Genomic DNA, 27,223 nt, shown 5'->3' with positions numbered 1-27,223 from the left:
TTTCATATATATTATAAATGAATTTATATAGTTTTAATATTATTATTTATAATCAAAAAAGATTAAAATATAAAAAAGTAATTAATACAAGTATTATAAATTCATGGGATCTGATGTAAAATCATAAAATTATTATTATAATATAATAATAATATAGTTACATAATTTTATAACTATTAAACTAATTATTATGGAATTATTGGTTTTGGTTTATATATAATGTATGTTAAATTGTGAATTTAATTATATAAAATATGAGGAACTGTAGAAAAAACATAAAAACAACTTAGAACTGTTAAGAAACATATCTACGTCGTTATATAATATTTTGGAAGGTTTATTATATTTAATTATTTATGCAATATTATGTATATTAGAGTGTAAAATTCTAAATAAATATTGTGAACCATATAAAATCGATTTATAAATTTTTTTATTATCTTTACAGTGAATAGAACTTATAAAAATTATAAAATTAATTGTTTAAGTCAAATTATTATTTTATGCATAATTAAATTTTTTTTTGTATAAACTGAGAGAATAAATAGGATTAAATAGAAAATAAATACAAAATTTTAATGTAAATATTTTTGTTAAGTTTTTACTGATATTATACTTAAGTAATTTAATATAAATTATATTCATAATTTTTGGATATTTAATTGAATTAAAAATAAATTTATGTACAATTATGTATAATTCGGCTTAAATAAATATATATAAAATATTTATTAATTAAATAATACTATTTATAATTATAATTTCAGTAGATAATATGAAATAGAAAATATTGTAATTATTTATCTAATTAAATAATTATTTAACTCTTTATGTATAATATTTAATTATTAAACTATTTATTAATAATTATCTTTTAATTTAAGTAACAAATAATAATATAATATTATAATATCTATGATATAATATTAACTTAGTAAATAGATATAATATATTATATAAACTATATATGTATATGTATATACATAATAATTGTATATTAATATAATAACTCAAAAGGAAAGTATTTATATAATTAATAATTAAATACTTAATATGATATAACTATTAACATATAATAATAAAAAAATAATTAAGATTTTGTAATATATATATTAAGTATGAACATTTAAATAATACTTAAATACTTATATATATATATATATATATATATATATATATATATATATATATATATATATATATATATATATATACATATATAATAAATATATATTCTATTATTATAACATAAACTTTATATAATGAAACAATAATGATTAAATACTTATAATACATATATGTGAAATATAAACTTTAATTTATATATATATATATATATATATATATATATATATATATATATATATATATATATATATATATATATATATATATATATATATATATATATACAAGTAATCTAATTAAGTGATGTATTCCTATACACACATAACAAGTGTATGCTATAATCATAAGATAACATGTAACTTATACAAACTTCACCGCTACTTACGGTCGTAAGTGGAATGATGTCTAGGTTGTCTTTATGGGATAAGCTTGTGGATCTCAAATGTCATGACTTATTTTCTTATCAAGATTCCTGGGCCCCGGTTACACCTGGCCATTCCAGACTTATTTAATAGCACCGAGGTTTGGGCAAAGTTGTATAAACATCAAAGTGATTATGGTGGACACGCGAACATTAGTTAATCAATTCTTAAGTTACTTAGGATAATTCATTTGTCATATGGACAAATTTTTGATTAAATCAATATATCTCTAGGTTGAAGACCTGGTCATATACTCTCGTTCATTTCATTCGTGGAATTATCTTCATCTTTTGTTGTGCTATCTAAGGTGATTTTCATAGTCCCATTTTTACTGTTTTTTATACTTTGGGATGAGGCACATGCTTGCTTTTAAATGTTTTACGATTTAGACACAAGTAACTTGAAAAACTTTATATGCAACTGGATGAGAGTTTTTGTTAAACTTGTATGTATACATGTATTTTTACATGCTAAATCCCCTCTAGATAATATCGTTAATTGCATGAATTTGAGTTGGCAAACTTAATTATAGATGGTAGCGCTATGGGAGCAACGTCCCTATCCATTGATAGATGTCAAGTGGGTACATAATAATGAAAGCGTGGTACGATGGTACCATGGGGTATTAATTGTTTAGTTCGATATTATACTCATGACATATACTTTAATTTTTGATATATGATTTATATCGGATTTTTATAACTAAATCTTGTGGTCTAAAAATCTTGATTATTAATATAAACCTATGAATTTCACTCAACCTTTGTGTTGACTTTTTAAGCATGTTTTGTCTCAGGTTATGATTAGCTTTGTGATGCTAGCTACTGTGCTGTTGATGATTGCCTGCTTTGTTTGCTGCATTGGAGTCCATCAATTTTATTTATAACTTAATATCTAGACATTTGTCATTGGATTAAAGATGTAAAACCTTATTATTTTTCCGCTGCAATACAATTAATGTTTTATAAAATGTCTCATATAGAGTCGTTCTCGTTTGTACACTTGTGTTATGATATTGAAAAGTCACAAATACCCCTGGCCCTATTTGGGAGTGTGACAGATGATTCGGAGAATTATTATATTTTGGAAGATATTTGGGTAAAAGTTTCAGTACATTCAAGAAGAAATCGAAAGTCGAAACGAAGTGTCAACGTATAAAGTGAAACTGAAAAAATGTTGTTCGAATTATTGAATCTCGCGGCCGCGATACCACTCAATGTGGACGGGATTTTATGGTTTACCCGTGATTTAATTCTCGCGTTCGCATTACGTTAACAGAAGTTCAGAAATTTGAGAAGTGAAATCTCGCGATCGCGACTCCATTTGATACGGGCTCGATTTTGAGGAATTCTCGTGGCCGCGATCCACTTAATGAGGCCGTGAGATATGCCAACCGACTTCAGTTTTTGGTTTACTATAAATACGCGTTTTTAACCCTTTTTAGGGTATTCAGTTTTTATGTTACGAATATTTTAGCTAGGGTTACGAATTTTTAAGCTTTTCAAGGTTGTTTTAAGGTATTCTAACACTTGGATTATCATCGTATCAAGGTTTAATCATTGGTAACTATCTTTTCTTATCTTTGATTTATATCATGATGATTTTTGATCTATCTTTATGTTTAATTTCTTTTATCATTTTCATGAGTAGCTAAATTCCTAGTATTTGCTTAGATGATTGAACCTAGGTGAAGGATTGCTTGATCTTTATATGTATTGATAATTGTTCTTGATTGTGATTCTTAATTACTCCCATTAATTGATCTCATTAATTACTTGTTTGTTGATTGATGTAATGAGAGTTACTAGATCAATTAATTTATCTAGGTTATTGAGAAATAAATAGATAGATTGAATTGCATACGGGAGACCGGTGTAATTAGATTAGTAAATAATTCTATCAATTGAGTAGGTAATTGTGAAGCCTAAATAGGGACGCTGATTTACCCTTCAACCGAATCATAATCTTGAGTAGTTAATATTGATTGACTGTGTTCTTCAGAAGCGTATGGGAGACCAACGTGAAAAACCGACACTTTCATGGTAGAATTAGTATCTAAGTGAGGGACACCAGCTTATCTTACTAATTGATTAATGAACTTAGTTAACGAGAGTTATACTTAGGGATTTAATTACATTGTTCTTAATAAAAAGCAATCCGGAACCTAGGGAATTGAATCTAAGTGAATACCCCTTTATCTATTGAATTCGTATTTTCTTTCTTTGTTTTAAGTAGTTTTAAATCAAAACCCCATTTTACAACTTAAATCTCTAGAATAATTGTTAGTCTTTTTAATCCTAAACTCTGCTCCCTGTGAACGAATTCGTAAGTATATTACAATAAGATTAGGTGTGTTTTACGCATATCAACCTCATTGCTTCATCAAATGTTTTAGGATCATCCTCAACATTGAAGCAATATTAATATTGAGTAGAAACATCATCCCTGGAACCTTCAATTAAGTATAACTGAAAATCTGGTCCAAATGATTTAGGTTTCCCTTTTCTTTTGCTTTTTCGAATCTCAAGTGGCTGATCAACAACCTTTTCAGAGCCTTCATCATTACAATCCTCATTGATTCCATTGTTACTTGGAATTATATCCTTTGGTCTAGATATAGATGAAAATCTGTTTTCATCAAAGATGGCATCCCTTGATTCAATCACAGAATTGATTGAGACCAACTCATTAGGCTCTATAACATAAAACCTATACGCCTTGGAATGTTCAACATATCCAATAAATATGCAATCTATACCTCTTTCACTCAAACTTTTCTTTTTGGGATCAGGCAGTCTTACAACAGCCCTACAACCCCTAACCCGAAGATAATTCAAGTTAGGTTTTCTTTTATTCTAAAGTTCATAAGGTGTAATCTTGTTCCTTTTTTATGAACTCTATTACGCAAATAACAAGCTGTTAACATAGCTTCTCCCTAAAATCCCTCACTTAAACCCGAATAGGATAGCATGGAAATAACCATCTCTTTGAGGACCTCATTCTTCCTTTCAGATATACCATTTTGTTGTGGTGTATAAGGAGCTGTGGTCTCATAGATAATACCAACGGATTGGAAATAAGTTTGATCAGTGTATTCACCTCCCCTATCCATTCTAAGTCTTTTAATCAAAGCCTTTTGTTGCAATTCTACTTCAGTTTTAAATATTTTCAATTTATCTAATGCTTCATCCTTAGTATGTAATAAATAAACATAGCAAAATCTAGAAACATCATCAATAATCGTCACAAAATATTTCTTGTTTCCTTAAGTAGGAGTAGCATGCAAATTGCATAAATCACTATGTATTAATTCCAAAATTTCAGTATCACGATGTACATTTTGAATTGGTTTCTTAGTGATTTTTATCAGCATACAAGTTTTACACTTTTCATTGTTTATATCAAAGGCTGGTATTAAACCATCTTTAGACATATCAATCATTCGTTTAAAGTGTACATGTCCTTATCTAGCATGCCAAAAAATAAAATTATTTATGCTAATAGTAGACATACAAGCAATATCAACACTTACATGGTCAATGTTTAGTCTAAATATTCCATTACTCAAAAAACAAAATACAACAAATAAACTATGTTTAGATAAAACAAACTTGTCAAATTTAATAACTTGCTTGTAACCACAATTATTCAACATACTACTTGAAACTAAATTTTTTCTAATTTGTGGTACATGCAAAACATAAAACAACGAAACAATCTTTCCAGAACTAAAACTTAAATCCACACAACCACATCCATGAACAGAGGCGGTTGACTCATTTTCCATATGAAGAATTGATCCATCAGTCACCTACTCGTAAGTCTTGAACCAACATCTATCCTTGCATACATGAATAGTAGCTCTCGAGTCAGCCCACCACGCAACATCATCATCCTGCACAAAAAAAATCTCATTTATATATACGAAACATAATAATTCTCAATTGAATTATTAAATATATTCTGACCTAAAGTGGCTTGGTTGTTTGAACCATTGCCCGAATAATTTGTGCTAGATCCCTTAGCATTGTTAGTGGCAAAAATAACCTTGCAATCCCTCTTCAAGTGTACAGATTTACCACACTTGCAACAAGTCAATTTAGACTTCTTATTAGGATCAACTTTGTTATTACCTTGATGTTTACGTTTGCCCTTTTTGTCATTATTACCAGTGAACTTTATATGTTCCACCATATTAACATCAGACGTACTAGCAACTTCGTTGCTTTTTGGCTTGTCATTATCCTTCAACCCGAGGCCTTCCTCAATACACAAATGACTGCCCAACTCAACAAGAGTTAACACCTCCTTTTTATGTTTCAAAGTATGTTCAAATTCTTTCCAAGAAGCAGGTACTTTATCAATGATGCATGAGACTTGAATAGACTCATCCATGTTGATCTTATGTTGTATGAATTGACCAAGTATACGAATGAGCTCATTGTATTATTCTAGGGTCGGTCTAGAATCGTCCATCTTGTAATTATTAAAATTACTCACCAAGAACTTTTTACTAGAAGCATCATCAGACATATACTTAGTTTTCAACATGTTCCATTGTTCTTTAGCAAAATTAACATTTTGATAAATATCAAAAAGAGAATCAGCAATACCATTGAGAATTAAACCTCTAGCGATATAGTCATCGCTCTCCCACTTGCTCCTTTGCCTAATTTATTCAACAGTAGCCTCATCACCATGATCTTCAGGAATAGTAGAAGTCAGAACATATGACATGCTCATGCTAGTAAGAAGAAAGTGCATTATCTCCTAAAATCAATTCCTTCAAACTTATCAAGTTTAGAGAAATTCGTCATTATGTGCTTCATTGTAGCCGCCATCGATAATATCAAAATAATTACTTTCGATTGTTGGAGGTTTTAAAACTTTCGTGTACGGTAAAATAATCGATGACCGGATATATCACTGGATCGTGGTATCACTTTCCGAAAGTAATTATTCGACCCTTATTGCCGGGTTACACGAATATCACTTTGGGATAAGATGGATATTATGTTCTAACTTTTGGCACAAAGTTAAAACTCCTTCGCTAGAGAGTATTAGATGTATTTCTTATTCATTCTCATCAAAATTGTTTTCCCTTATATAGGCACCCAAGAATATGAAATATATTATGAGACTTAATGGCCAATTAAACACTCATTATGATATTTCATAATTATTCGAAGTGATTGAAATACTAAGTCATAAAATAATAAGAAGGTTGATTACATGACCCATTCATTATGGATAACTGAAATATGGCATTAACGACACTCTTAATCATTAGACTAATTTAGTTGTCATTAATCCATATTAATTAATCTTAAATAAATTATGTTATAGACTTAATCACAAGATCAAACGTATGCCATTTAAATGAATTGTAAATGTCAATAAAGTTAAGACATTTACGAAACCGCTTTTGGGTCCTAAAAGTCTTTCACTAGATGGGTGTACACTCCGTACCTCCTAACCCATTTCCAAGTGGAAAAAACAAGTCCCTCAATTACACTAAATTATCAACAATTAAGACACTAGTTTACAATTGATTTGTCTTAATTGATTGTGTGCTAAACCGGACCAAGGGGTAGATTAAATCCAGACGGTTAAACGATATAGGTTTAAATTGTGAAGAGCGAACGGAAACGCAATTGTTATTCAACTCTTTGATTTAGTTAATTAATTGGTTACAAAGGAAAAGGTCTTAAGTGAAAATGAATCCTCCGCCGGATAATTCTAGTTTGAGTATTTGCTAAAGAGAATTCTTGACGAGTCAACCTAGTAATTTGCATGCACGAGTTAGTTAATCAGGTTTTAATTATAAAAACATCCATTACCAAAGGTAAATAGTCTAGACGAGCATTCTTGTTTTATTGATATCAAATCTATCTTACTTGCTTTGAGTTGTTTACTTACATAAACATTAAAAACTAAAAATAGTGTCTTTTAATTTAAGTCTCTTATTGATTAGTTAATCGTTGAATAACCACAACCAATAATCTGTTATCTTATTTGTTTTAGTCATTTGTCTAGTTAATTACATTTAGTCTATAATCTTGATTTACGTGAAACTGTCATTGGAACGATACTTGAAATTACCCAAACTCTATACTGCTACACAATCGGGTACACTGCCCGTGAGTGTGTAATAGTCTTTTAAACCGGTATTTTTCCTAACATAATTAATATACACGATTTTACACATCAATCTTTCACTTGATTATTGAACAATCCCATAGATAACCATTTCAACTCGGTCGATACAACCCATCTATACCACCAATGAATAGGGAAACACACAATGCAACTACACGAGCTGGTAGACTTTCGATAACTAGTCCTTCAACATCACTTGGTCGAAATCCAAAATGAACAACCTCAACTTCAAAACCTTAACACATTCGCACTCACAACAACTTTCGGACATACCATATTGAAAACTCATTTCATGCGGACGAAACATTTGAATCACATTGCACTTTCACACTACACCAAAACCGTTAAGATTCAACCGTGCTCGCGCTCATCGCTTCAGCCACATCTAATCTTGTGACCAACATCCGTACAACTTTTCTATATATCACCGATTTCCTTCACATCAATAATAAAATTCCAACAAACGACCCATAAACAATCATCAAGACTTCAAATGAGAACATAGTCACAACCTTAAAATCTACATCTTCAACTTTTCGCTTTGACATTGGTGCATTAACTTATCATCATAGCACTCTGAATTTAATAAACGCATCTTCTCATTCTTAATATGTTCTCATACGAAGAAATTATACATCGACTACTGAAAAAGAATCTAATGCCTAATTAGTTGCAAATTCTTTGTTAATGGGATGGTACATTAATCAAGCATTCTAGTACGTACACTCTAGTGTTAGCACAAAAGTTACAATTTCAAGACAATTCTTAGCACAAAAGTTGGAACATGTTGTAATAAAAAATAATTATATAAAACAATAAATTTTTTTACTTAATTTCACAAAGTTATTAAAAATAAATTATATATTCAAGCATTTCAGAGTTTATTGATATTATGTATTCTGTGTGTAGAAATAATAATCAAGTAAAAACCGACTTATTGTGTATCAAATTAGAATTAATGGTGAATCAAAAGAATTGTATCTAAAAATAATTGATCAAACATCACACAAGTTACTAAGTTTACCTTCTAAACCCTATCAAGATAAGAGTGGGTTAAATAAATAAATTTACATTATCCATTGCAAAAATAGATAAAAGACATAATCAAATTTATTGTACGGAACGAATACAAATAGTGTTTTTTTTATGCTCTTTGTTTGAAATGACATAATGACATAACAAGATGGTCAAAGGAGCGAGTCCAGGGACTAAAAACGTGTACGGTATACCCAAGCCCTTTGGTAACCCTTTTCACTTGCCTATATTTATGCTTCTTGTGCGATTTAATCTCTTCCTTTTTGTAATATAAATATCAAACAAACCAATATGTAATCCTTTTATGCAACTTTGTAATTCAAATGGAAGATGTTAGGCAAGGAAAAAGAAGCCTAGAAAACCCTTGTTCGAAGAACAACAACGATAACAACAATAACAATAACAAAGAACAGGACCGGTTCTTACCAATAGCAAACGTAGGACGAATTATGAAAAAAGTTATCCCGGCAAATGGGAAAATCTCAAAAGATGCAAAAGAAACCGTTCAAGAATGTGTATCGGAATTCATTAGCTTCATAACGGGAGAAGCCTCAGATAAATGCCAACAAGAGAAAAGAAAGACAATCAACGGTGATGATATAATATGGGCTATTACGACATTAGGGTTCGAAGAATATGTGGACCCACTCAAACAGTATCTTCTCAAGTATCGAGAGTTAGAAGGAGATAAGGTTAACAACAATGTACCGAAGCAACAACAATGCATTGAACAACATAATGCTACAAATGTTTTGCCATACGAAAATGTTTATTCATCTTCGGCCGCAAGTATGATGTCTCAACCACCTTTCTTAACGACATCTCATGACCAATCTTTTGGTTTGCCGTTTTCACCTAATTCAATTCAGACACAAATACATAATCAACAAGAAAGTATTGATTATGTTGGACATTGGTAAAGACATGTTCTTCTTTTGCTTCATAAATACAATTTGTAACTATTCGTTTCTTAAATTTAAATGTTTCACTACACCTTACCAAAAGTTGAAGACCGAGTTTGGTAATGGGTCAATACGGCCGGGCCGGGCTCGATTGATAATCAAGAGTTGTTGTCGATTTACTTGAATGCTACAAATAACTAATGTCTTTAATACAATTTATGTACTATACAACTAAATTAATAGCAGTATTAAGTATTTTCAATTACTATATGTTTCTTTATAACTAGTTTGCGTTTCCATGTCACCATATTAACTGTCTTACAAGAGGGTCATTGTGCTCTTTAAAAAAAGCAATTTACATCATTCAACTTTTTTTTTAAATTTTTTTTTTTGGGATAAGTAAATGTAGTTTAAAACTGTATTTACATCATTAGCTTCAAACTAGCCTGTAATAGATAGCCGGTGGTGGACTGTTCATAATTGAGTGTTTGTGTGTATTTCAATTTGAAAAAGATAGCCGGTTATAATGAGGTGACGTGTCATTCATGTCCAAGTTGGCAACATATACGACTACGGACTACATGTATCTAGTTGGTTTTTATTATCCATATGAACTTTTACTCCCAAATCCCAATTCTCTTCTTCACCAGCATAGATACACGAGGGCTAAAGATGAATGCAGATGAAACCCGACAGTACATATCAACATCAGTTATTTCGCTAAAGCTCTACGATGATATAATGGAATTAAGTTCTCACATATGGTAAAATTAATTACGAACGTCACATAACAACATTACACAATGCACTTACAAAGATTAGAGACTTAATGGATCAATATACATTACTACGGCACACGTTTAAAAGTTATTACCTAATATACAAAAAATTGATGCATACAGTTTGAAGTAGGATGTGAACAATATCACCTAATGCAATATCATATGATCTTAGATTGGTGTTTGTGCACCCTACAATGTAGACACTCGTCGAGTCATCGATATACATCACTTTCACTATCAAGTTTCAGCTTTAAAACTAAACCATGCCTATTTAATTAAGGTAGAGCAAGCTATTCAAATCGATTAGACTACAATATCCAACAACAGATTTATTATCTACAGAAATTGTTACCATCAAGCTCCTAGCCGAAATCTGCTTGAATTGACAAATTTCCATCATACAAGGTAACAGACATTATACAATCCTATTGAATCTTGCAACCAGCTTTGTTTCAGAATGTAGAATATTGTTATTTGTTACCAGCCACCAAAAACATTCATAATCTCCAATCCAGAATGTTTTAGAAAGATAATCAGAAATCCGTACACAAAAAAGTGTCAAACATATACATGCAGTATAGCAATCATTCTTCAATTTATCTCCCAGCTACGTGTTCTTCAAGACGGACTAGTTCAATGCTAGGGATCCGCCTTCAGAATTATTTTGACTACGAACTTGTAAAATGTAAAAAATAACCTTCAACAAGAAAGAATCCACCTTCACTCAGAATACATATAGGTGTAGCGTCCTTTTGTCTCTACGGGTGTTCAATATTTACATTAACCAAAAATCGAATTCAAAACTAATTCAGCTAACATTTTTAATTAGTGCGTGCGTTCAAGCGGGCGGGCGGGGGCACGGGGGCGTGGTCCCGGGAGCAAAAAACCGATTATAAAATCAAAAGTCGATTTGAAATTGATTTGTTATATAGTTATTTTGGTTAAATTATGAATTTTTAGGTTTTTCGGTTTGAAATTGAAGCAAATTCGAATTCAGTTCGGGTTCGGGTTCGGGTTTGGTTTCGAATTTGAATTCGGTTTTGGTTTTGATTTTGGCTTCAAAATTTACAAACACGAAAAACTGAACCAAATAAACCAAGAAACCGAACCAATTAACACCTCTAGTCTACAAGCAGTCGGACACGTTTGTGATGGTTCATAACAATTTATCTACAACTAGCTGGTCTATAGATCAAGATAGTTTACGGCAGAGTTTTAGACATCAGCCATGCCAAAAAGTAACTGGGTGGTAGTTTCTGTAGAGGGGACAAATGGACAATTGAAAGATAGAAATACACGTATATGTATTACTTTGATGAAATCAAATATTTAACCTTAAAATATACACTGCTTTTCAACATGTGTAATATGAACCATCAAAATATTACCTTTTATGGCACACGTGCAGCATCGATAGATGGATATTTGCCCAGTTCTTCAGTTTGTGTTCATTTCCTGGGCTACACCAACAAAGAATCCCAAAAACCAACAGACCCTGCTGTAACCTATATTGGCTGGCATCTAATCTAATGCTTCAACAAAAGCAAATGAACTCTAAATTCTGAAAACTGCTAAAAGTCACCTTTCATCTAAAAATTCAGGGTGTATTTCAAGTTCACAACTAGTGAAAAGGATAGATCTTAAGCCTTTCTATTTATTTAGAATATAAAGCTGCAATTATATTTAACACCCTACGTATTAAAAAATATTTTCCGGTTCAACGGAAAAAACTTGAAAAAAGAGAGTATTTGTGGGTACGACCAACCACACCCATACTGAGAGTTTTCCAGCTCTAACCAGAGCTCGTTTTGAGCCGTTACCCAACCTAGCACTTATACAAAAGTGCGTTTAACAAGTAAAAATATAAATTGTGCATTTCAAAATATGATTCGTCATCAGTTTGCAGTCCATCATCACTTCGAGTTTCAAACTAAAAATTTAAGCACTAAAAATATTCACTGTGATGGAAGCAGGTTTATATACATGTAAAACAAAATAGAAAATATAACGTAAGATGGTGCAGAAGTTGGTTCGTTAGGTAACCAATGATGAAGCACGAGCCATAAAGATTTCGTATAGACAGCTGTCCCGATAGGAATAATCGGGATAACCAAAGACAAAGTCGCAATTTCAGAATGATCTTTTAATGCATTAGCCAAAGCCCAAAGTAAGGTAGTTTTCTCAACATAACATTACCAAGAGAACACGTAACGAAGAGATTTTAAAACTGAAAATAAGTGCATCAAATGTTTTAAAATACCAGTCACGAGTTTACCATAATAACAAAGGCCAACGGGCTACTCTTTTTTCAAACATACGCGAACTAAAAAATACCAACATAAAATACCAAACTGGTTTTGAAACAGAACATGAAACCAAGTAGAAGTAAAAGATACAAGTTTTTTATTCTGCTAGACAAATCATGACTTTTTTTTTTTTTGCTACATTTGTTAAAACTTCATTTGCATGATTGGCTGGAACTTCAGAAGAATCAGCATAATCCAAAACAAAAAGATAGAAGCATCTATGGTAGGATCTGCACAATAAATTGTCAAAATCATAAAATCTTGAATTCAAAAATCATAATTTAATGAAAATTTCTACCAGAAAAAACTTGATCAAATAAATCAAAAAGGCATAGCTTTCAATAGCTATAAGAAATTAGAATTATGGTACATGTACCTTCAATTCTTTTAAACAGATCAAGTAACACCACGCTTAAAAAGGCCAACATAAAAATTTTGTTTTTCAATTAGAATCAGGATAAATGCAAGTCACACTAGCATATTCAACTATATGTAACCCTTATTTTATACAACCCCGGATATATGTGTATCATCATAATTTTAGAGTGAAACTTGGCATATGATCCCGAGATATCTAGCTAAACGAGTGATTCCCCTTCCCCTTTATCGTTACACCTTCTTCTCTGTTCCATTCTCTGCATTGTAGGCATCTGAAACTTAATCTATCAGTGTATGCTTTTCCACACGCGAGTCAAGTACAACTTAGCAAAAGCTATTACAAGACGATTATGAGAGCGTATAGTTGTTCCCTACACTTCATTTCACTAATGTTTTATCAGATTCAAAACTGATATGACGTAAGTAATGGTGCAAATTCACTGTTAAGTCCACCTCAATAATCAAATATAAACTAGCATGAACTGTTTGTTGCATATATGCAAGCAACAGTTGACCCTTAGATACAGTAAATAAATGAAATCGGTAGAAGCAAAAGAAGAACATGCAAGGTTTGGAAAGAGTACTAATGCCTTCAGCCCTACACATTGAGCTTTTGACTACTAGCTAAGATATTTACAGCAACTATTTTCTTTTTAAGTGTTTATCCAATTATTTGGTTTACAAAGAGCCTAGATAACAGCTTAGCACCTAAGAACGACCAACAGGTATGAGAACCAACACTATTAACCTTAAAAGCTCGATCAACAAAAGTTCAAAGCTTGCTAAACTTCATTATTACAATAGACATCCTACCATTTACCCTGTGATGCCAGTATGGACTTTAAGTTACAATAATATCAGCTATATCATCATTAATATAATATAAAGTATAAACTAAGCACACAAAGATTTGAAGTATTATCCCAAATAAGAACACCCTCATATCCGATGTCCCAAGCCTTTCCAATTTTGTTAATTTGAGACATGAATGTATCAACATGGTCATTTCTTACAGAGAAGCACTTCCAAATTTTGAATGAAGCACAACGCAAATCTTATTTCTTATTACGTAAAAAAAGCAAAGAAAAGTCATTATTTTAGATGGAGATAGTAAAATAATTTAATGTTACAAAATGTAGTGGAGCTTTACACTGTTTACTATTGAATGTGGCAAACTTTGAGAAGTTTATTGGGTGTGTATTGAAATTTTAAACACATACGGTGTACGTTTAATTTGTATGTATGTATTGAAATTTACAAACCATATAATTTTATGTATCAACAAAAAGCCAAAATACCTACAATAAGAGCTTTTGAGATCTTAAATACATACAATAGTAATTTTCGAATTAGCCTCATTTAATAGTAAATGATGTAAAGATTAAAACATTGTGAAACCATAAACCAATAGTACAAACCCTTCACCAAAGACAATAGCCACAAACGATTTTTTTGGCTGGTGTGTGTTTTTTTTTTTTTTTTTTGCCTTTTTGTAAAGTTTCCAATGTGAAGTGTGAACTTGATCAAATCTATAGTTGCCCCCCTATCTTACTCTACCAGTCACATTTAATCAGTAACAAGAAGCAGATAATCAGATTAAAAAACATAGCTAGATTGCATACCATTATTTCAACAAAAATGTAGCACTTTTTACTCACCTAGTGACGCTGACCCATGTAAGACGAACCACCTTGTTGCTGCCTACCACCTCCTTGACCCATCTGAGGGTTCGCATTCCCTCCTTGTTGATAACCTGCACCTCCTTGATTCCCATATCCTGGCATCCCCTGTGGGTTCCCAGGTGAACCAAGTCCTCCAAAAAGATTCCCGATTCCCAATCCACCCTGTCCAGCTAAAAGTGCACTCAAAGCCTGACCCAAAACAGGTGTCAACGCGGGCGGAGGAATAACAGGATTGAACCCAACACCCGGTCCAGACGGTGCCATCAAATGACCTTGTCCTGCTCCACTACCCATACCAGAATATTTCGCCTTTTTCGAAGGATGATGATGACCACCACCAAATTGTGGAGGGTGTTGCTGCTGATTAAAACCACCTTTAACCGGTTTCGGACCATCAATAGCCTTCTGAACATTCAATGTATACCCTTCAAATACCTTCTTTGGTTGCTCCAATGCCTTCTTTGCACTCTCAATACTCTTATATACAAACAACGCAAACCCTTTCGGTTTCCCAGTTTGCTTATCCAATCCCAAAGGTCCCTCCTCAATCTCCCCAAACGTTGCGAAAAACTCAGTCAACTTATTCGGATCAATCTCCTCAGCCACATTACTAACAAAAATCTTCCGCTGCGTATACTCAGACACCTGTGGCCCGCTCGGTGGAGGCGCAGGCACCGGCCCTGCAGATGCCAACTGACACGAAGTAATCCTATTCCCAATCTTCTTCTGTGGTTCTTTCAACGCCTTTTTCGCACCAGCCCTATGTTTAAACAATATGAACCCGTACCCTTTCGATTTACCCGAAACCTTGTCAACTACAGCTTTACAATCCTCAATTTCACCGTACTTTGTGTACTCACTAATTAGGGTTTCAGTAGTAGTATCCCACCCTAAACCATGAACAAATATCTTCCTATGAGCAGGATCAGCATCAGCAATCTTTTCAATACTTGAAATTAAATCAGGATATTTAGATACAGCTTCTTTCATAAGTAATATCAGTTGTTCTTTTGAAAACGGAGTTAGAAGATTCTCTACTGGCTCTTCCGTTAAATCTTCCGTTTCATCGCCGTTAGTTTCGATTTTAACTTCTTTCATATCGTTTCCGGTTGCCACGTCATCGTTTTCTTCCTCTTCCTCTTCTTCTTCTTCTTCTTCTTCATCATCTTCGTGTTCTTCGTGTTCTTCTTCTTCTTCTTTTGGTTCAATTTCTTCATCCTTAATTTCGTTATTTTCTTCCAACTGTTCGTATTCTTCTTGCGATAGCTCCTCTGTTTTTACAACAACTGCGTCATCGGTGGATTGTTGTTGTTCTAATCGTGGTTGTGAAGCACGAGTCTTTCGCTTTTTGGCCATGGCGGATTTAAGGTTTTTCTTTCGGGTTTGTGATGGAATACGGTGGGCAACTTAAGGCTAGGGTTAGGGTTTGTGACGAAATTGTATTGTATTTTTGGTATTAACGGGATGAAATGAAATAGGAAAGTGATACTGTATTTATATAAGACTTGGTATTTATTTATGCTTTTAGAGCATTGGGTGTCCACCCAAAAAAGTCACCGTCGGTCTCATCCAACGTCGGAAGTGACGGTCGACCGACACTAGACCGGCGTCAGTTACGGTGTCGGTTTTCCAACTTCCTGAGGCCGACGGTGGTTTACTAACCGTTTTTGGTTCAAAATTTGAAAAAACTAACCGTTTTAACGACTAGTTTTTAGGTTTTTTTTTTTTTTTACTCTATAAATAACATGTTTTATTTTATCATTTTTACACCATTTCACTCTCATTTCTTCACAACTTTCTTTTTTTTATACATAAATTTTTTTACTTTATTTTTAACGATGTCGTCTTCTTCGAGTTCTTCCGATGATTTTACCAATTATACGTTCGATATATTAGATGAGGTCGATTCTTCATACAATGAAGGTGAAAGTTCTTGTCGTCGTTACATACGGCGTGATCATTATGGTGCACACGAGCGTTTGATGAACAATTATTTTAATGAAGATTGCAAATATACGGAAGATAATTTCAAACGACCGTTTCGGATGCGATGACGTGTTTTTCTCCAAATTATGCATGATATTCTACACTACTCCGCTAGACCATTACCTCATTTTTTTTAATTGGTTTCAAATGAGGCAAGATAGTCGTGGCAAATGGAGTATTAGTACACATTTGAAAATTACTGCCGCCCTTCGTCAGCTCGCATGCGGTTATTCACCGGATGCTTTAGACGAGTATTTGCAAATGTCCGAACGTGTTGCTAGAGAGTCTTTACTCAACTTTACGGAATGTATCATTGTTTTGTATACGAATGACTACTTAAGAGAGCCGGATACGTAAGACATTGAACGATTGTACGAGGCTCACGAGCAGATTCATGGTTTTCCGAGGATGATGGGTAGTATAGATTGTATGCATTGGGCGGGGGCAAAATGCCCAGTTGCGTGGAGAGGCCAATATATGAGAGGTGATCATAGTTACCCAACTATTATGCTTGAAGCCGTTGCCTCGTATGATAATTGGATTTGACATGCTTTTTTTGTGTGGCGGGTTCAAACAACGACTTAAATGTCTTATATACTAGTCCTTTGTTCAACTCAATGCTTGTAGAAGACATGCCGGACATCCCTTATCATGTTAACAGTGTGGAGTACAAAAGAGGCTACTATCTAGCCGACGGGATTTATCTAACATGGGTATCATTTGTCAAGGCATTTTCTAGTGTCGTTGATGAAAAACGTGTTTACTTTTCAAAGAAACAAGCAGGGGCTCGTAAAGATATTGAAAGGACTTTTGGGATTCTACAGGGTCGTTGTCATATTCTACAACAACCCGCTAGGGCTTACGAAGTGAATCACATGAAAAGACTTATGTATACGTGCATCATACTACACAGCATAATTATCGAAGACAACAGTTATAACATTGTTGAAAACGATTGGGTTTATGAGCCGATGGTTAATATGCAAAATACTTGGTTCAAAAGGTGTGACGCTCGAAATCGAAGAGCAAGGGAGCTACGTGACAGGGAAGTGTACGAAGGATTACGTGCCGACTTAGTTCAGCATTTGTGGTCAAACTGATAGTAAACATTTTATTATGTATTTTATTTTATTTAAATTAATTATGTATTTTATTTTATGAAATTTAAATTATTTATTTTATTTTATGAAGTTTAATTGTATTTTAATTTATGTTATGAAGTTTAAATTCATTAAAAAAGAATTAATAATAAATAAAACAAAATATAATAAAAAATATATAAAATGGAAGTTGAAATGGAAGCTGAAATGGAAGCAGTGGACACCTCCACCCATGTCAACGTCAGTCAATTTCAGCTTCCAAAATGAACACTGAAATGGAAGCCGTGAATGGACTACGGACACCCAGTGCTCTTGGTGAGTTCATTAGTTTAACATAATAATCATTTCATAATTTTGATAGACCACAAGATTTCATATTTCCATTTCTCATAAACATACGTCCCATGCATAGAGACAAAAATATCATTCATGTGGATTGAACACCTGGTAACCGACATTCACAATATGCATATAAAAATATCCCCATCATTCCGGGATCCTCCTTCGGACATGATATAAATTTCGAAGTACTAAAGCATCCGGTACTTTGGATGGGGCTTGTTGGCCCCGATAGATCTATCTTTAGAGTTCGCGTCAATTATGGTGTCTGTTCCCTAATTCTTAGATTACCAGACTAAATAAAAAGGGGCATATTCGATTTCGATAATTCAACCATATAATGTAGTTTTGATTTACTCGTGTCTATTTCGTAAAACAGTTATAAAAGCAGCGCATGTATTCTCAGCCCAAAAATATAAAGGGTAAAAAGGCAAATGAAACTCACGCATATAAATATTGTAAAACAGTTAATAAAGCATTTGCATGTATTCTCAGCCCAAAAATGTATATAAAAGGGAATAATGAAACTCACGCATATAAATATTGTAAAACAGTTAATAAAGCATTTGCATGTATTCTCAGCCCAAAAATGTATATAAAAGGGAATAATGAAACTCACAATCCAATATTTTGTAGTAAAAATATTCATACGACGATACTGAACAATGCAGGGTTGGCCTCGGATTCACGAACCTATATCATTCGTATATATATTAATACATATACTTGTAATCGGACAACTATGTATATTATTGGTAATACAAGTTTTAATATTAATAACTTATATGTTTCATTATATTCATTTTATTTATTTTAATTAATAAGATATTAATATAGTTTACTTCTGTGTTATTAAATATATTGTTATATGAATATCATTTGCTAGTTAAATTAATGAGAATATTAAGATATGGATGATAATACTATTAGATTTAATAATAATAATATTAATACAGATTTTATATAAAATGATAAGTTTTAATAGTAATAATGATAATGAAAATAATAATTTTGATAATAATACATAATACTTAATAATAATAATTATTATTATACGATCTTATTACTAATGATAATCTTTATAATAATACTTTTGTTAATAATAATAAGTCCACAATGATACTAATACCAACATTAATGATAATAATAGTAATAATTTGTGTTATTTTCGTAGAAACAATAATAATAATAATCATATTCATAATAATAATAATAATAATAATCATACTTTGTATTAATAATAATAATACTTTTAGTTCATAAAGATATTTCTTAATAATAACTAAAATGATAATAATAAAAAATCATGTTATAACAATAACAATAATTAATAATGATCTTAATATCAATAATAATACTACTAATGGTTGTAATACTTATAGTTGTGATGATAATAATAATAATTGAACTAATGATAATACTAACAATAATAATACGATTACCTAATACTAATACTTATATTAGTAAGTTTACACATTTTCGAATTATAAGTAGATAATAATTATTACTTGTATTAGTAATAATGATGTCAATAATAATATCCTTAATACAAATAATAATACAACAATAACAATAGTCAGCTTAATAATAATAATAATAACAATAATAATAACAATAATATTAATGAAAATTTAAGATACCTTCAAGAGAAAAATGGCCCAAAAAAATAAGTTGCCCCATCAGGGACTCGATCCCATGACCACTTGCTAACCCAAACCCACACTCAGCCATCCAGCCTATTCAGTTTTTCTGATATTATACCCCTCTGTATTTTATTTAAACGAAAATGTTTTTCTGTGTTCTATACTTCTTCTTCTCCAACCATGTAAATCGATCAGACCCCCTTAATCCTATCAACGAAAGGTTTGTTTGATTATAATACTTAATATCCATCACGAAAACACTTACATGTGATTGAATAGCTTTAAAAAAAAATAAGAACAAGGGAGCTGCTGCTACTGCTTCGTCGCTAATAAGGGAAAAAAGAAAATCGATTTTTACTTTTGAGAAAGTATTGGACACAAATTATAAAACGAAAAACGTTGAAAATCAACTCTTAAAAGTACTGGAATCATTATTTTAAATCAAATCATCCCAGAAAACTCGAATTTGATGAATGAACAAATGTTGACATTTTTTCTTTAAAACTTTGACCTCGAAATTGAAGCTCGATATCAAGAATTGAGAGATGACACTTTGCAGAAAGATTGAGTGGAGAATCCTAACAAAACTGCATTAACACTTTTTGAAAATGTTTCAAATTCGAATTTTCACTAAAAAAAGGTTGTATACAAAGTGTCGAGCTTTTTATTTGTTTTACAGGTTAATTCCAACGATTAATAGAAATTAAAAGAAGTTAAATTGATATTGAGAATGATAGTGGAAAGCATGATTGTTTTCTAGCGATACTTGGTCGACCATAATATCACGAGCATACAGTTTCTAATAAAAAAATCTCTGATGGGGATATTAACATACTACGCATTTATCAGATCCTTATATTATATTTAATATATTAATACTAAATATAATTATAATAACATTAATCATAATAATATTAATAATCACAACAATATCTAAAATTACAATTTATAATAATCATGATATAACAAATTAAATATATATCAATTTTATATATTATATTAAAATAACCATATAATGATATTAATATTAATATTAATATTAATATTAATAATAATAATAATAAAAGTAATAATAATAATATAACAATTACATATATCAAATTTCATATTATAACATTTAATGCTACTAATACTAATAATAACTTTATCGAAATTATACTAATATTAATAAGAATAAAAGTAATTATGATAATAATAATGTTATTAATGATAACCATATTAAATTGTATTATTTTTATTTATAATGTTGATACTTATAATGATAATGATGATAATAATAATTTTATTAATGATGCTAATAATAATGCTAGTTACAATGATATTAGTTATAATAATATAACAGTTTATATTTATATCCATGTTTATAATAATATTAATAATACTAGTGTTGATGCTAATATTGAAGATAATAATATTATTACTATAACAATTATAGTTTAACTTATAATTAAATTTATTATATCAGATATTAACATTACATGTTATTAATTATTATATATATACAATAGTAATAAAATTTCTTAGTTTAAATGATTAAATTATATTATTTATATTTATTATACTTATTTATATTTATATATGTATACATCTGTACATATTTATTTACAATTAATTGTTCGTGAATTGTCGGGGATAGCCAAAGGGTAAATGCATTCATGAAAACAGTTCCAAAAATTGTTTAAACTCAACATTACAGACTTTGCTTATCGTGTCAAAACTATATAAGATTTAAGTTTAAATTTGGTCGGAAATTGCCGGGTCGTCACAGTACCTACCCGTTAAAGAAATTTCGTCCCGAAATTTGAGTGAGGTGGTCATGGTTAACAATAAAATTGTTTTCCTGACGAATATGAGCTAATAAATAGTGTTTTATCATTATTGAATAATACAGATAAAATAATTCGATTATTCGAAGAGCACGAATGAAACTATCACAAAAGTGTGAAATGAATAAATGAAGTTTCGTTTTAACTTTTGACGTTGCTTTGGTTGAAAATTCGAGGAATTTTAAAGAAAATCTTCGAAATCTAAAAAGATTTGATTCTTCGGCGAGTAAGGAATTTAAGATCTCTATAATTAAATACGGTGATCTGCCTCGATTACTACGTCTGATTTTTCCATTATAAATTTACCCTTTCCGTTCCATTAGTTTTCACCATTTCTATACTCAATTCCCAAATTCAAAAGATTTATGAAAATGCTTAACCCTGTTCTGATCCTTGTTCTTATTCTAACTATCGTAATGATTATTCTTCTTTTCCAACTCCCACCTGAAGAATCTATTTATTTCTATTATGCTCTAGGAATTATTGTATTTATAATCCTCCCGTGTCTTTATATTGCCATACGTACTGATATCCACGGTTTGTAATTTCGGTGTTGTCATTGGGCTTTATATTTTCTCTTATATTTTGGATTTCTTTGCCTTTTTATTATCCTCTCGACCTCTAGTAAAGCGAGCAACGGTCCAGAATTCATAGATATGAATTTCAAAATGAGCATAGTTAATGTTCTAAGAAAGAAATGGTAATAACACGATCTTGATTCGTCAAATTACCAGAATATTCGAGAAAGATAGAACTATCAAGAAAATATGTTCTTAATATGTTTATATATCAGATAAAATGTAAGAGTCGTGTAACATGGCACATGATGACGTTATAATCTGTGAATCATCATGTCCCATTTAGAAACTCAGCATGACTTACTGTAATATAATCACATTGATCAAGTGTCATTATATTATACTAACTCATGCATCAGTTCCCAACATTACTTCAATAACATTCATATTTTAAGCTCGAAAGTTTACATAATATAGAAACTAACAGTTTCTATATGATGTAACACTAATAGCACGAAGAGATTAATGATTTCAGATAAGAATAGTTATGAAAATATCTTCAGAAATATGGAGGATATTTATAATGAAAGATACTATGATATCTTGGAATTTCTAATATCAAAGGATGGTGAAGAAAATTTGTCCGCAAGCGTTTGGAGTCAGAAGCAAGGTATTCGCTAAAGATTTCATCAGAAACAGAATCATCAGGATTCTTAATGTACAAGTTTAGTCCTTGTGATTTGTTCAGAGACTCCTTCATAGTTTGCTCAATCAGTTTTTCAGTTTCAAACCTTTTTCTGAGCTTTGCCAATATACAATTCTTTATCATCAACTTTTGGCTGTTGAGGTCATTTACAGTTTTTGATGCCTCATTCAACTTTTCAAAATTCAGAGCATTAATTCGCAGACTGGGTGCTTTTTCAGAATTTTAGAATGAAAGATCATAATACTAAGAGATAAAGGTTATATGTATACATATACTGTTGATGTAGAAACGTTGTGAGATTCGAAATACTGATTGCTGATTCCCGGTAATTGGAATGGCAATTATCATTACAGAACGCGGATGAGTACATGATGAGACTTCAATAGATAAATATAGTGATTTGTTGCTGGTACGTCTGCTGGTAATATGATGGAATATAAAAGGTTCCCTGATAACAATAAAAGAGCACGCATATATATCAAGGTTATAGTAAGGCTAGTCCGACTGAAAAGTCGAAGTTGACTTGTTGGAGCTGTGACAAAATTGGCTAATTTGGAAAGGGATTGCAAAGTTATTTTCGGTAATAATAACGCCAAAGGAGCTAGCACCGATATGTATTGAATGTTTAATCAGATTCAGAGTATTTTTCAGGTGCATAACTATATGCATAAATCTTTTCTTCCGTAGATGAAGTGCGGTTGGTTCATCATCTCGATTGAGGTGTTTTTAGGAATTATGACAGGTTTGAACGCAGATTGTAATCGTCGAGATACAATGAGGTTTAAGATGAGATCATGTGGCAACCTTGAAGAATTATTTAGTTTCATATGTTATAATCAATATTTTAATTCATTTTAATTGTCCAATGTCATTAGTCCACAGTCGATAGTCCACATTTAACAGTCCAATAATTCATATATAATTTAATATATAATATTCGAATTAATTAATATGTATCGTGACCCTATACGTCTCAGACTCAATCACAACTCAAAGTATATATATTATTTGAGAATCAACCTCAACCCTGTATAGAGAACTCGATCATTACTGAATATAGAGTGTCTATGGTAATTCCAAATAATATATATAGATGCGTCGATATGATATGTCAAAACCTTGTATATGTGTCCCGATATTTAAAGTGCGTAAAATAAATACAGAAATTAAATGACGATAAATAAAATGCGTAAAGTAAATAACAGAAATTAAATGACGATAATTAAAATTGCGATAATTAAATTGCGATAAAATAAATTGCGATAATTAAAATGTAATAAGAAATTAACAGTTAGCTAGGAACAGTTAGCTAGGATTTTGTCAGTGTGGATTCTTAACAAAATTACTCATAGTTAATTTGTTTGTTTCTAATAAATTTTATTTTTTGTCCAATGTTTTCTTCATTATGCCACTTGTTGGATTCTGATAGATCAAAATTCAAGTATGAAATTGAATGAAAATGGTTATTCTGTGGTGAACGGATACGTATAGCGGTGGATGTAAGTAGAATAGTAAATGACTGTTGAATCAGATTTGAAGAATGTACAGTGTAACTTATTAATGTGAAATTTAAATATTCCTCGGGTATTACCTACCCGTTAAAATATTTTCACCATTATCAGTTTATACAAAAGAATTTTAATTACAATCTTTATGAAAATATACTTACATATATATTTTCTTCAGATGTAATCATGAATTTAATGGGTCAATATGATATTAGACTCATTTGATTTACCGTTAGAATATGAATATATAATCTCTTAAAACATTAAAGATTATATAATCGCCATGTCGAACGAAGATAAATAATGTAGAATGATTCGTAGAATGATGATTATGCTCGAGGTACAGAATGAGATATTGGGGCATGTGATGTTGAAACTTGTGTTGTTGGTGGTACTGTTGATGCCAGTGATGTTGCTGAAGCTGGTACGTTTTGCACCATATTCTCCAAATTGATTACTCGATCGCGAAGTTCGTTGACTTCTTATATTACTCCGGAATAATTGTCGGTCGGAATGAGCAGATGAGTAAGGTTTCAAATTGTGGATAGAATATAATCATGTCTAGCTACTCTGTAAATGAGGGTGAAGATGGTGTTTCGGATTGGTTCGCCAGTGAATGTTTCAAGTTCTTCGCCCAGCGAACAATATGGTGGGTGAAAGGGATCGATTCTTCTTGTCTCCAATGATTAAGTAGACTACGAACTCATCATATGAATTGGGGATGGTTGGTTGGTTGATTAATTCTGGTGACGCTGCTTTCGGAGCTTAGGTGAACGTCCACGTCGGAATAGCTGTCGGAATAACTATCAGAATAGTTATCGGAATTCGAGGGACTCGAACTGGTTGAAAGATTCATCCCGTACGATCACATGAAGGATTTTCGATAAGAAATAGATTATAGGATGTAGATTAGTACCCTACAATACATAATTTACATATGCATATATAATACTAAAATCCCATAAGTTACGGAGGAATCTATGGAAGCTGTCAGGTAAAAGTAACAACAACAGATATGCTAAAATATGAATTTATCTATACACTGTCTATGCAATAGCGGCAGCAAAACGTGTCTAGACTTTAAGGATGATAAGCAAGTAATTTTCTACATGAAATGATAAGCAAAACTTTTGACATGCAGACACGGTCGAAGTCCAGACTCACTAATGCATCCTAACGACTTATCAGTTATACACACTAATGCAAACCTGATTCGCTAAGATCACCGCTCTGATACCAACTGAAGCGACCCGTCCTAATCCATCCGGACAAAGTCCACATCGATTATAAACGATTCACAATAGTTGATTACATTACGAGGTACTTCACCTCTATATGATACATTTTACAAACATTACATTCGTTTTAAAAGACAAATTTTTATTACATCGAAAGTTGACGGCAATGCATACCATTTTATAATATATCTAACTATAATTGACTTAATAATAATCTTGATGAACTCAATGACTCGAATGCAACGTCTTTTGAAATATGCCATGAATGACTCCAAGTAATATCTATAAAATGAGCAAATGCACAGCGGAAGATTTCTTTCGTACCTGAGAATAAACATACCAAAAGGTTGATGAGTTCATTAGTTTAACATAATAATTATTTCATAATTTTAATAGATCACAAGATTTCATATTTCCATTTCTCATAAACATACGTCCCATGCATAGAGACAAAAATATCATTCATATGGATTGAACACCTGGTAACCGACATTCACAATATGCATATAAAAATATCCCCATCATTCCGGGATCCTCCTTCGGACATGATATAAATTTCGAAGTACTAAAGCATCCGGTACTTTGGATGGGGCTTGTTGGGCCCGATAGATCTATCTTTAGAGTTCGCGTCAATTAGGGTGTCTGTTCCCTAATTCTTAGATTACCAGACTAAATAAAAAGGGGCATATTCGATTTCGATAATTCAACCATATAATGTAGTTTTGATTTACTCGTGTCTATTTCGTAAAACAGTTATAAAAGCAGCGCATGTATTCTCAGCCCAAAAATATAAAGGGTAAAAGGGTAAATGAAACTCACGCATATAAATATTGTAAAACAGTTAATAAAGCATTTGCATGTATTCTCAGACCAAAAATGTATATAAAAGGGAATAATGAAACTCACGCATATAAATATTGTAAAACAGTTAATAAAGCATTTGCATGTATTCTCAGCCCAAAAATGTATATAAAAGGGAATAATGAAACTCACAATCCAATATTTTGTAGTAAAAATATTCATACGACGATACTGAACAATGTAGGGTTGGCCTCGGATTCACGAACCTATATCATTCGTATATATATTAATACATATACTTGTAATCAGACAACTATGTATATTATTGGTAATACAAGTTTTAATATTAATAACTTATATGTTTCATTATATTCATTTTATTTATTTTAATTAATAAGATATTAATATAGTTTACTTCTGTGTTATTAAATATATTGTTATATGAATATCATTTGCTAGTTAAATTAATGAGAATATTAAGATATGGATGATAATACTATTAGATTTAATAATAATAATATTAATACAGATTTTATATAAAATGATAAGTTTTAATAGTAATAATGATAATGAAAATAATAATTTTGATAATAATACATAATACTTAATAATAATAATTATTATTATACGATCTTATTACTAATGATAATCTTTATAATAATACTTTTGTTAATAATAATAAGTCCACAATGATACTAATACTAACATTAATGATAATAATAGTAATAATTTGTGTTATTTTCGTAGAAACAATAATAATAATA

General features: G+C 31.1%; 3 protein-coding genes across 5 annotated transcripts; 2 read left to right on the top strand and 1 right to left on the bottom strand.

Annotated features, from left to right (window-relative positions):
* Positions 1 to 9,067: 9,067 nt before the first annotated feature.
* LOC139897486 (nuclear transcription factor Y subunit B-7-like) lies at positions 9,068 to 9,664 on the top strand. The gene has a single exon (XM_071880190.1). The coding sequence runs from the start codon at positions 9,068 to 9,070 to the stop codon at positions 9,662 to 9,664; it is 597 nt and encodes a 198-aa protein (XP_071736291.1).
* Positions 9,665 to 10,682: 1,018 nt separating this feature from the next.
* LOC139902804 (UBP1-associated protein 2B-like) lies at positions 10,683 to 16,264 on the bottom strand. 3 transcript variants are annotated; one of them, XR_011777710.1, is made up of 3 exons: positions 14,771 to 16,264; positions 11,817 to 12,964; positions 10,683 to 11,125 (listed from the first exon to the last, which is right to left on the bottom strand). XR_011777710.1 is itself a non-coding variant. In XM_071885435.1 (2 exons), the coding sequence occupies exon 1, from the start codon at positions 16,148 to 16,150 to the stop codon at positions 14,771 to 14,773; it is 1,380 nt and encodes a 459-aa protein (XP_071741536.1). In that variant the 5' UTR covers positions 16,151 to 16,264; the 3' UTR covers positions 11,525 to 12,964. The 3 variants fall into 3 exon arrangements, 2 of the variants coding, with proteins under 2 accessions (XP_071741536.1, XP_071741537.1); XM_071885435.1 differs by lacking the exon at positions 10,683 to 11,125 and having other exon boundaries at positions 11,525 to 12,964; XM_071885436.1 differs by lacking the exons at positions 10,683 to 11,125; positions 11,817 to 12,964 and adding an exon at positions 13,030 to 13,384.
* A 663-nt stretch (positions 16,265 to 16,927) lies between these two features.
* LOC139901111 (uncharacterized) lies at positions 16,928 to 17,880 on the top strand. The gene is made up of 2 exons (XM_071883849.1): positions 16,928 to 17,133; positions 17,382 to 17,880. The coding sequence occupies exons 1-2, from the start codon at positions 16,928 to 16,930 to the stop codon at positions 17,878 to 17,880; spliced, it is 705 nt and encodes a 234-aa protein (XP_071739950.1).
* The last annotated feature ends 9,343 nt before the right edge of the window (positions 17,881 to 27,223 follow it).

This window comes from Rutidosis leptorrhynchoides, chromosome 3 (genome assembly GCF_046630445.1).
Source record: "Rutidosis leptorrhynchoides isolate AG116_Rl617_1_P2 chromosome 3, CSIRO_AGI_Rlap_v1, whole genome shotgun sequence".
NCBI lineage: Eukaryota > Viridiplantae > Streptophyta > Magnoliopsida > Asterales > Asteraceae > Rutidosis > Rutidosis leptorrhynchoides.
Note: the sequence above shows the minus strand (reverse complement) of the source record. Positions and strands in the feature narration are given on the sequence as shown.

Bases quoted from the DNA above. Each gene is read 5' to 3' on its own strand.
- LOC139897486 (XM_071880190.1), top strand. From the start codon at position 9,068: ATGGAAGATGTTAGGCAAGGAAAAAGAAGCCTAGAAAACCCTTGTTCG.
- LOC139902804 (XM_071885435.1), bottom strand. From the start codon at position 16,150: ATGGCCAAAAAGCGAAAGACTCGTGCTTCACAACCACGATTAGAACAA.
- LOC139901111 (XM_071883849.1), top strand. From the start codon at position 16,928: ATGAGGCAAGATAGTCGTGGCAAATGGAGTATTAGTACACATTTGAAA. The intron at 17,134-17,381 runs GTAAGACATTGA...CTTATATACTAG, and splicing joins TACTTAAGAGAGCCGGATAC to TCCTTTGTTCAACTCAATGC.